This window comes from Lethenteron reissneri, unplaced genomic scaffold, assembly GCF_015708825.2.
Source record: "Lethenteron reissneri isolate LAM-NWPU_2019-01 unplaced genomic scaffold, ASM1570882v1 scaffold_1412, whole genome shotgun sequence".
Lineage (NCBI taxonomy): Eukaryota > Metazoa > Chordata > Hyperoartia > Petromyzontiformes > Petromyzontidae > Lethenteron > Lethenteron reissneri.
In genome coordinates this window covers 1-11,048 of record NW_026891127.1, presented here as the reverse complement: position 1 = coordinate 11,048, position 11,048 = coordinate 1, and the positions used below count along the sequence as shown (strand labels likewise).

Below are 11,048 nucleotides of genomic sequence, written 5' to 3'. Positions count from 1 at the left end.
GGACGAGAGGCCGTACGTTTGTGAGGATTGCGGGAAGAGTTTTCCCGGCTGCTCCGACATGAAGAGGCACGCCAGGACGCACGCGGGCGAGAGAACGTACGTGTGCGACGAGTGCGGGCAGGGGTTCACGCAGGTGGACAGCTTGCACGTGCACGCAAGGAAGCACACGGGGGAGAGGCCGTACGTGTGCGCAGTGTGCGGCAAGGGGTTTGCTTTGCGTCGCCACCTTCAGCGGCACTCGGTGACTCACGGGGAGTGAGTCTAGCTAGGGAGGGGGTCTAACCGAATACGTTTGGTGGTGCACACTGGGAGGCACGCACGCGGCCGTGAGAGGCTGTGAGCTCGGGGGGGCGTCGGGAATTATTTCAAGAAACAAATCTACACTACTATACACTACACTACTATACACTACACTACTATACACTATACACTGCACTACTATACACTACACTACTATACACTACACTACTATACACTACACTACTATACACTGTACACTACACTACTATACACCACTACTATACACTATACTATACACTACACCACTATACACTACACTACTATACACTACACCACTATACACTACACTACTATACACTACACTACAATACACTACTATACACTACACTACTATACACTACACTACTATACACTACACTATACACTACTATACACTACACTACTATACTCTACACTACTATACACTACACTACTATACACTACACTATTATACACTACACTATACACTACACTACTATACACTACACTACTATACACTACACTACTATACACTACACCACTATACACTACACTACTATACACTACACTACTATACACTACACTATACACTACACTACTATACACTACTATACACTACACTATACACTACTATACACTACTATACACTACACTACTATACACTACTATACACTATACACTACTATACACTACACTATACACTACACTACTATACACTACACTACTATAACTATACACTATAATGACGATGGTAAATAAAGTGCTATGACTTGCGCAGAGAACTTGGATTGAAGTGAGGGTGATTTGCGCAGCGTCAACCTCACTCTCTCGACCAGCCGCATCTGTACCCAGTGGCGAGACGTAGTCAAGACGACTGGAGATGGTCCTGGTTGCAGTGGAACTGTGGAAGGTCCAAAGACCCGTTTTGGTGGAATTTCCTCCACCAGGGGTTCCACACGCCCAGGCTCAGACTAGCCGAGTTTGCCGGGTTAGTTATCCGCCGCCCGGGGTTCGGCGTTGGCAGCTGCTGACTGTAGCGACTCACCAGGGATGTTGAGCTGGTGTGCGCCTACGGTAGCAGCTAGAGGGCCGGGCCAGATGGAACAAGCCAGAGGCACAACTAGCTGGTCAGACACAAATTAACACAGTACACACACACAGTACACACACACAGTACACACACACAGAGTACACACACACAGTACACACACACTACACACACACTACACACACACTACACACACACAGAGTACACACACACAGTACACACACACTACACACACACTACACACACACAGTACACACACACAGTACACACACACACAGTACACACACAGTGTACACACAGAGTACACACACAGAGTACACACACAGTACACACACAGTACACACACACTACACACACAGTACACACACTACACACACTAGCAATCTAAAGCAACGCAGTAAATTCAAAGAAGCAATGTTCTAAAGCCAACAGCCGGTCAACTTTAATCTTCGCCAGACACTTCACCACGGCCAATGCGCCAATATAAATTCCGCAACATTTAATGCTGCCTTGTGAAATACAAACACAACTCAATTAAATTGTCATGTCCATGCTCATTTCAGATTAAGACCGGTCGCACAAAAGCACCCATTTCAGGAAACAATTTAAAGTCCGACTTAACAGACATGTTTTGCCTTCATCCATTAGACTAAAGTAAAAAACTTTCTTTAAAATTATAAACGTCTAAAGTGTTCAACCAAACGCGGTGTGTACCTTGTGTACACACCATAAACATTGCAAGAATCGCGTATCAATTAACAAAACCCACATGCAGACTTTTTGGTTCTTCCGGTAAAGTCACGTAGAAGGGAAATAATAAAACATAATAAAATACAATTCTCACGACGTTTCGGCCACAACGCAAGCAGCCGTCCTCAGGTGAAGAACAGGTCTGTCGGAAAGACAGCGTCTGAATGAAACACCACCAGGTTTGGCAGCGTATATTGCTGTGTATATTGCTGCCAAGCTTGGTGGTGTTCATTCAGACGCTGTCTTTCTGACAGACCTGTTCTTCACCTGAGGACGGCTGCTTGCGTTGTGGTGAAGAACAGGTCTGTCGGAAAGACAGACGCTGTCTTTCCGACAGACCTGTTCTTCACCTGAGGACGGCTGCTTGCGTTGTGGTGAAGAACAGGTCTGTCGGAAAGACAGACGCTGTCTTTCCGACAGACCTGTTCTTCACCTGAGGACGGCTGCTTGCGTTGTGGTGAAGAACAGGTCTGTCGGAAAGACAGACGCTGTCTTTCCGACAGACCTGTTCTTCACCTGAGGACGGCTGCTTGCGTTGTGGTGAAGAACAGGTCTGTCGGAAAGACAGACGCTGTCTTTCCGACAGACCTGTTCTTCACCTGAGGACGGCTGCTTGCGTTGTGGCCGAAACGTGGTGAGAATTGTATTTTATTATGTTTTTATTATTTTATTATTTTCCTTCTACGTGACTTTACCGAAAGAACCAAGAAGATGAATCCCTGCAGTCACGAAAGAATCTTTAAATCGAAACCCACATGCAGTCCTTAACGTAACGTTTCTTCAGACCCAACAACATTTTTTTTTAAATCAAACAAACCCCCGATATGTGTACGCTCTGGGTGTGAGCTGTGGTTCTCTGCAACCTGCAACAACAACAACAACAGCAGCAGTGAGCGGCATTGGCGACGTCAAGAAGCAACACGACAGATCGTGGTCAAACCCCGCAAAGGGCTGGATTGTCACTTGGAGAATTGCCGATTGTGGCCGACATTTCTCCGTGTCATCCAATCTCTAACGTGGGGCACGAGAGCGTTGACAAGCGACTGCCGTTTGAAACAAACTCCTCCACATCTTTATCTCACCGGGTGAGACCCACGCAGCTGTGCGAGCGCTCTTTGATTTAGAAGTTGTTCACGATATAATACGCAAATTATATCACACTGGTCAACAAAACAAAACAACAACATGTAGTTCTGGCCTGGACTTTTGCAGCTGTTCTGGACTAAATTCAGGGTGCCGATTTCAAATCTGATCTCAGATTTGCTCCGTCCGTCGCATCTCATTTTTATGCTATCGGCATACCCCGTCAAATGGTCTCTCTCTCATCCTCCACGGAGCAGCGTGTTCTCACGAGGAGAACCTCACAAGCAACATCAACAGACTTCCGTTATCGTGTTGCAGCCGGAAAGACAGCGTCTGAATGAACACCACTAAGCTTGGCAGCGTATATTTAAGCTGGGTTAGAGGAGGAAGAGCGCCTTGACAAAGGGACTCACATATCAACAGAGGAATGTAGTATATTTATAGGAAATTCAGATATGGGATTAGTCACTACTTGTGGAATGTGTAGGAGGTGGGCGGGGGGTTTCAAAGTCATATTATGCAGGATTAGCAGCATCAAAGGGAGGGAGTAGGGGTAGCATTAATAAAGGGAAGGAATCATATTCTTAGGTTTTTTCGATAAAGTCACGTAGGTAAAAAAATTTAAATTAATAAAAGTTAAATAAAAAAAGCTTCCGGAAGCTTGTGTTGCCTCCGAAACGTCGTGATTTTTATTTTATGTAACTTTTATTAATACATTTTTTTTTACCTACGTGACTTTACCGAAAAAACCTAAGAATACGAATCCTTGCAGTCACGAAAGCTTCAAATCTAGAAAGGGAAGGAATGTTAATAGTATGGGAGCTGCAGCAACTAAGCCACCACGTAAAAAAACTAAAATATAAACTACATCAGTATCATCAATATACTAAATATACTCTCCAATAAGCCGAGCTGCTGTCACCGTCACCGTGGTCGTCACCTGTCTAGGCTGCACCTCGGCCAGAGGAGGGGAGGTCCGCCCCGAACGTCGCCACGTTCAGGCGCCGCTGCTCCGCCAACGTCACGCGGCAGTTCCTGGCGGGGCGGGAGGAGGAGGAGGGGGGAGGGGCGGGGGGTGGGGGGGTGAGCACGGCTGGTCAGAGGTCGCAGATGGGTTTTGATTCCTTACCCGTACCCGGCCGCACCAGGGTCGCAAACGGGTACCCGTACCCTACCCGTACCCTACCCGTTCATTACCCGTACCCTACCCGTACCCTACCCGTACCCTACCCGTACCCTACCCGTACCCTACCCGTTCCCTACCCGTACCCTACCCGAAATGAGTGACAAACGGTGACTCACCAGTGACTCACGGCCTACCCGTACCCGGCCGCACCAGGGTGGCAAATGGCTACCATTGGAACCTCATTTGCCAGCAAAAAATATTATAATTGGTTTTTTACCCTTTTATCTGGCAAACAAAACTGACACCTTTGCATAGACCACAATACCTGCAGCCATAATGCGTCATCTGGTCCAACCCATGTGAAACTAGGCTCTAAGGAAAGCTGTCTCGGGTGTGGACCAATCAACTTCAAGGACAGTGCATACATTATCAGAGTTGTCTTTTTTGTTTGCATTATGACCGCAGGTATTGTGGTCAATGCAAACACGACTCCTCGTAAAAAAGGTGTCAGTTTTGTTGACAGATAAAAGGGTAAAAAAACAATGATCATATTCTGCTACTGCTGACAAATGATGTTCCAATGGTCTAAACCCGACATCAGAGAGGTCTCTGCACGGCTCCACGCCATCCTGCGTCTAGACAAATGTTCGTCTGGTGCCCAGTCAAAGAGTTGCACGTCCTTCTCTTATTCTCGGGGCTGGGATTTTTTCCGAATCAAGTGCAACTACGCAATTCACGCGGCGTGCAATTTTTTTTGGCGCGCCGATTCAAGTTAACGTCACACATTTTTGCGACGCCCAAACTTTCCAGATGTGCCAGGAACGGCACAAACAATTTGCCCAAGCTCTGTCATCCTATAATGGGATGGTTAGGCCAACTCCGTTTGTGAGTTTCTATACACGAGGTGGGGGGTGGGGGTGGAACAGCAACACCATCTCCGCACAGACGGAGACGGAGCCCGCTTGCTGTACTGCCGCCTCCCCCATCGCCTCCCCCAGCAGGCGTTGCACTTGAAGGCGAGGAGATCCAACAAGAACACACACACACCACGAGCGAGTGGCAGAGGCGGCCGTTACCTCCCGCCGTCTTTGGAAATGTTGTCAAAGAAGCTCCTGGTTTTGTCGTAGAAGCAGCCGTCCAGGAAGACGGGGGAGCTCGTGCGGGGACCCCTCAGCTTGTCCGCTGCTCAAGGGGAGACGCAACGGCAGAAGTGAGGGGGTGGCCTGGACAATTAAACACACAAAGATCCGCCCCCCCCACCCAACTCAAGACTCCACTGGTCAACACACATTCAGACGCTGTCTCCTCGACAGACCTGGTCTTCGCCTGAGGACGGCTGCTTGCGTTGTGGCCGAAACGTCGTGAGAATTATTTAATGTTTTATTTTTATTATTTTATTATTTCCCTTCTACGTGATGACTTTACCGAAAGATCCAAGAAGATGGTCAACACACTTTTACTGGCATAAGGTATTCCAACGGTTTTAAGGTAATTTAGTTAGTCAACATCTCCTAGCCACCGTGATGATGATGATGAGAGAAACACACAAACTCCAAATATACAGCAGCAGGCATCGTCAGGGTTGGGATCGAACCCACGCCCTCCTGCACACCAGGCGAGGTAGTTAACATCTCATAGCCACCGTGATGATGACAAGTTTGCAGTCGGTACCACATTGAGAAGTGTGTCAAAATTGAGTGACAAGATTTCTATTCTATGAGATCTCTTTTACCATTGGCAAAATATAGTAGTAGGTTTTTACCCTTTTAAACTGGTACAAAACTGACACCTTTATTCAAGGCATCATGTTTGCAATAACCACAACACAAGTAGTCAAAAAAGCAAACAAAAAGAAGCAACTCTGATAATGATGATAAGGACAGTGCATATTATTATCATTATCAGAGTTGCTTCTTTTTGTTTGCTTTGTTGACTACTTGTGTTGTGGTTATTGCAAACATGATGCCTTGAATAAAGGTGTCAGTTTTGTACCAGTTTAAAAGGGTAAAAACCTACTACTAAGATTTCTATTTTGCCGATACAGCAGCGGAGGACGAAGTGAGTTGTTGAGTGGCGGCAGCGTGTGAGTGAGTTCCCCCACCCCAGTATGACGCAGCTTTACCAAGTTTGCAGTGGGTACCACATTGGGAAGTTTCTAAAAATTGAGTGACAAGATTTCTATTTTGACGATACAGCAGCAAAATTAAAATTAATCGAAACGTCGTGATTTTTATTTTTTTTATTTTTTTTATTTTACTTTTATTAATTTTAATTTTTTACCTACGTGACTTAGTTGTTGATCAGTGGCGGCAGCGTGTGAGTGAGTGCCCCACCTTCTCTCCGCTTGGCCTCCCTGCCCCGGAACTCCCTGTCCAGCGCCTCGCGGTCCAACTTCGCGTTGGCGCTCGCAAAGTCAAACTCCGCGTCCAACTCAACGCACGGCTCCGGGGCCCCACGGGGAGTCTGGGCGGCAATCCGCTTCGTGCTCCGACACCGTCGCTGCTGACGCTGGGGGGACGTCTGCACCCCCCGCTCCACCGTGGCGCTCTTCCTCGCGGCTGTGGGAGATAGTGCAGCTGCGTGTGAGTGTGTGAGTGTGTGTGTGAGTGTGTGTGTGAGTGTGTGTGAGTGTGTGTGAGTGTGTGTGAGTGTGTGTGAGTGTGTGTGTGATTGTGTGTGTGTGAGTGTGTGTGAGTGTGTGTGTGTGAGTGTGTGTGAGTGTGCGTGTGTGCGTGAGTGTGTGCGTGTGTGAGTGTGCGTGTGTGCGTGAGTGAGTGTGTGCGTGAGTGTGTGAGTGCGTGTGTGAGTGTGTGTGTGTGCGTGTGAGCGTGTGAGTGTGTGCGTGTGTGTGTGTGAGTGTGTGTGAGTGCGTGTGTGCGCGTGTGTGTGTGTGCATGTGTTTTTCACTATAAATCCTTTATATGCGTGGCATCGGTTTTATTTTATTATTCATTTCTGTTTTCTTGAGTAAGAGTTTCATTTTTATCACATTGGTATTTTAAATTAAATATGAAATTTTTTTACGAACATTAATTGTCACGCACAACGAGTCTGTGTGCAAAATGTCAGCTCGATCGGATCATGGGAAGTGGGTTAAAAAACGACCGAAAATTTTGCATGGTCGTAAGCGCGCAAGCAAGCAAGCTAACTTAATATAAAGGATTTAAACAAGTATAACCCGTAAAAACTAAGTTTTTCACTATAAATCCTTTATATGCGTGGCGGCTAGAGTCCTCTCGTCCTCTGGCTTGAGATGGCTGCCACCTATGGGTCAGATGATTGCGTGGCAGCATTAAGAAATTGGTAATTAAATATAATATTTTTGTCCTAAAAAGTGTAAAATTTTGGAAAAAAAAATTCACGAACATAAATTGTCACGCACAACGAGTCTGTGTGCAAAATATCAGCTCGATTGCATCACGGGAAGTGGGTTAAAAAACGGCCGAAAGATTTGCACGGTCCTAAGCGCGCAAGCAAGTGAACTTAATATAAAGGATTTAAATAAAAAAACATCGGATTTCCGTACGACGTCAGGATAAGCTCCGTTAGCGAGCACCTGCAAAGGCTGCTGGCTGCAAGAGGGGGGCGGGCGGGCGGGCGGTACAACGCCCGGCCACCTTTGCATCCCCAGCGTTTACCGCGCCGCCCGTACCTGTGGCTCCTCCGTGTGCAGGCCGCCGCCCGTCCGCCGTGTCCCGCACGAGCCGGCGGGCTCCGCGCGTGCCGCCCCCGTGGCCGCCGCGGGCTCCGTGCTGCGTGTCCCGCAGGGGGCGGGCGCCCCGTGACGAGGAGGACTGGACGGGGGCGAGGGTGGGTGGTCACGCAGCGACGGGATCAATCGTAGCGTGTCCAGTAACAACAAATATGATAATTGGTTTTTTATCCTTTTGTAATGCGGGCGTAAACGGCCCTCCGGAAGTGACGTCATGAGGGGAGGAGTTAGGTCACGTGGGGGAGAGGGGTTAAGCTATAGAGGGAGGGGAACCGGAAGAGGAAAGGGAGTGATGGGAGACCAGGAACGAGAGAGGCCACGAAGGGCGAAAGCGGAGGGTGGCGAGATCGCCACGGACACGGGGAGCGAGGATCGGCACCGTCGGCCAGCGGTGACCGACCCGAAGCAGCGAGGAGGCTGCAGTCAGCAGCGGGGCTGCATACAGAGTCAGCAGCGGGTCTGCATACGGAGTAGCAGCCAAGAGGGTCTGCATATAGAGTAAGCAGCGGGGATCTGCACAGGGAGTCAGCAGCGAGTCTGCAGGGAGAGGAAGGAGGTTACAATAGAGAAAGCAGAGAGTCTGCAGGGAGAGGAAGGAGGCTACAATAGCGATAGCAGCCGGGGGCTACAAATAGAGTGTCTATAAGAGAGTGCCGTGTGGGAAAAGACAAGAACCCAATAAAGGACACGAAGTCAGAGAGAAGCGTCCGAGTCCTTTATTACACTTTTATCTGGCAACAAAACTGACACCTTTTTTACAAGGAGTCATGTTTTGAGTTGTGAGCCTTTTGGCGTCATCTGGTCCAACACCATGTGAGACTGGCCTCAAGGAAAGCTGTCTCGGGTGTGGACCAATCAACTTCAAGGACAGTGCGTACATTATCAGAGTTATGTTTTTTGTTTGCATTCCAACTGCAAGTATTGTGGTCTATGCAAACATGACTCCTTGTAAAAAAGGTGTCAGTTTTGTTGCCAGATAGAAGGGTAAAAAACAATTATCATATTTTTCTACTGGCAAATGAGGTTCCAATGGTGTAAATGCTTTACTCCGAGCTCTCATACTCTGATGGTGCATTGTCTTTGAGTTGTGCGCCTTTTGTCAGTCATCTTGTCCAACTCCATGTGAGACTAGGCTCTAAGGAAAGCTGTCTCGGGTATGGACCAATCAATTTCAAGGACAGTGCATACATTATCAGAGTTGTGTTTTTTGTTTGCATTCCGACCGCAGGTATTGTGGTCAATGCAAACACGACTCCTTGTAAAAAAAGGTGTCAGTTTTGTTGCCAGATTACAGGGTAAACAACCAATGATCAGAGTTAAATATCTCGGTGGGGTCCTGCCCGCTAAAGTAACCAACCAGTTTGGCGGCGAAGAGAACGGCTGCCCCCCTCTCACCTGCACGACGGCCAGGTGGGGGTGCAGAGCGGAGAGCGGGCACCCCAACTCCGCCAGGTCCTTGATCTCGCTGGCACGGAAGATGATGTAGTCGTAGATCTCCTCGCGAGGGGCGACGGCTCGCTCGGCGGGGCGACCCTCCGTGCCGCACACACGCACTGCGCACGCACAAAGACGCCGCTAACGCCGCTAACGGTGCCGTGGTGGTGGTGGGTGTGTGGGCGCCACCGTGGTGAGAAGTGAACCACCTCGCCTGGTGTCTATCGGAGGTCGTGCGTTTCATCCCAACCCTGGCGTCGGTTTTTGTCTATCACATCGGGTTTTTGAGATGATGTCAAATATTGCATTTTCAAAAAAAACTTGCGGAAGAAAAATATTAAGTGAATGTGGATATCTACGTAAAATGATATTGTAAACACACTATCCTAAAATACAGCACCGTATTTTAACACGAAAGCAATCACTGACTTTTTTCGATTTAAAGCTTTCGTGACTGCAGGGATTCATCTTCTTGGTTCTTTTGGTAAAGTCACGTAGAAGGGAAGTAATAAAATAATAAAAATAAAACGTAATAAAATAATTCTGACGACGTTTCGGCTACAACGCAAGCAGCCGTCCTCAGGTGAAGAACACAAAACTTTAAGATCCTTCAACAAACTCCGGGATAATCGAGTCTCTCACCTTTCTGAAGAGATGCCACGACTCTAAGCTTAAATAGACGTTCCAAGCCTGGGGCGTGTCATTCAGACTCTGTCTTCTCGACAGACCTGTTCTTCACCTGAGGACGGCTGCTTGCGTTGTGGCCGAAAAGTCGTGAGAATTATTTTATTATGTTTTATTTTTATTATTTTATTATTTCCCTTCTACGTGACTTTACCGAAAGAACCAAGAAGATGAATCCCTGCAGTGGGGCTGGGTGGGGAGGGGCTGGGTGGGGAGGGTGGGGCTGGGTGGGGGGTGGGAGGGGCTGGGTTGGGAGGGGCTGGGTGGGGAGGGTGGGGCTGGGTGGGGCTGGGTGGGGAGGGGCTGAGTGGGGAGGGGCTGCTCACCCCGTGGTGCCCTTATAAACTCAACGTTTCACCTACTCACGCCGCCTTGTGCTGCCCGCCCTCACAGTCGGCCATGTTTGCAGAACACAGCACGCCCCACGCCCTGGTCACCGTCGTTGACCCTGGCCAACGTGTTCCTAGCAGCTCCCTCCGCAAGGAGCAGGGAAGTGTTTAAACCCTCACCCCCTTTGACCGTGACCCCCCCCCCACCCCCCCGTGCGTGACCTTTGGCCAAGGCGACGGTGCAGTCGTCCGTGTTGACCCCGCTCAGGGTGCCCTCGTAGCGGATGCCGGCCATGGAGATCAAGCTCGTCCTGCTGCCAAGCACAGCGTCCACGTGGCCATGATGCTGCTGCTCCTGCTGATGATGATGCTGATGTTGATGATGCTGCTGATGATGATTCTGATGATGCTGCTGCTGATGATGCTGCTGATGATGATGATGCTGATGTTGATGATGCTGCTGCTGATGATTTGATGATGCTGCTGCTGCTCGTAGCCGCCGCCGGCTCGAGCTGCGGGAGACAACAAGAGGGGAGGGTGGGGCCGGGCAGGAGGAGGTGATGATGGTGATTGTGGTTGATGATGTTGTTGATGATGATGGTGTTGTTGATGTTGTTGATGATG

The 11,048-nt window shown here is 48.8% G+C and overlaps 1 protein-coding gene across 1 annotated transcript; it reads right to left on the bottom strand.

Moving 5' to 3' along the window:
• Positions 1 to 4,065: 4,065 nt before the first annotated feature.
• On the bottom strand, positions 4,066 to 10,782 carry LOC133362255 (protein LSM14 homolog A-A-like; the record flags this gene model as incomplete). Its single annotated transcript, XM_061581178.1, has 6 exons — positions 4,066 to 4,174; positions 5,342 to 5,447; positions 6,599 to 6,823; positions 7,918 to 8,059; positions 9,373 to 9,530; positions 10,647 to 10,782. Coding segments are annotated over 6 exons (858 nt in total), but the record flags the coding sequence as incomplete, so codon positions are not given.
• Between the last annotated feature and the right edge of the window lie 266 nt (positions 10,783 to 11,048).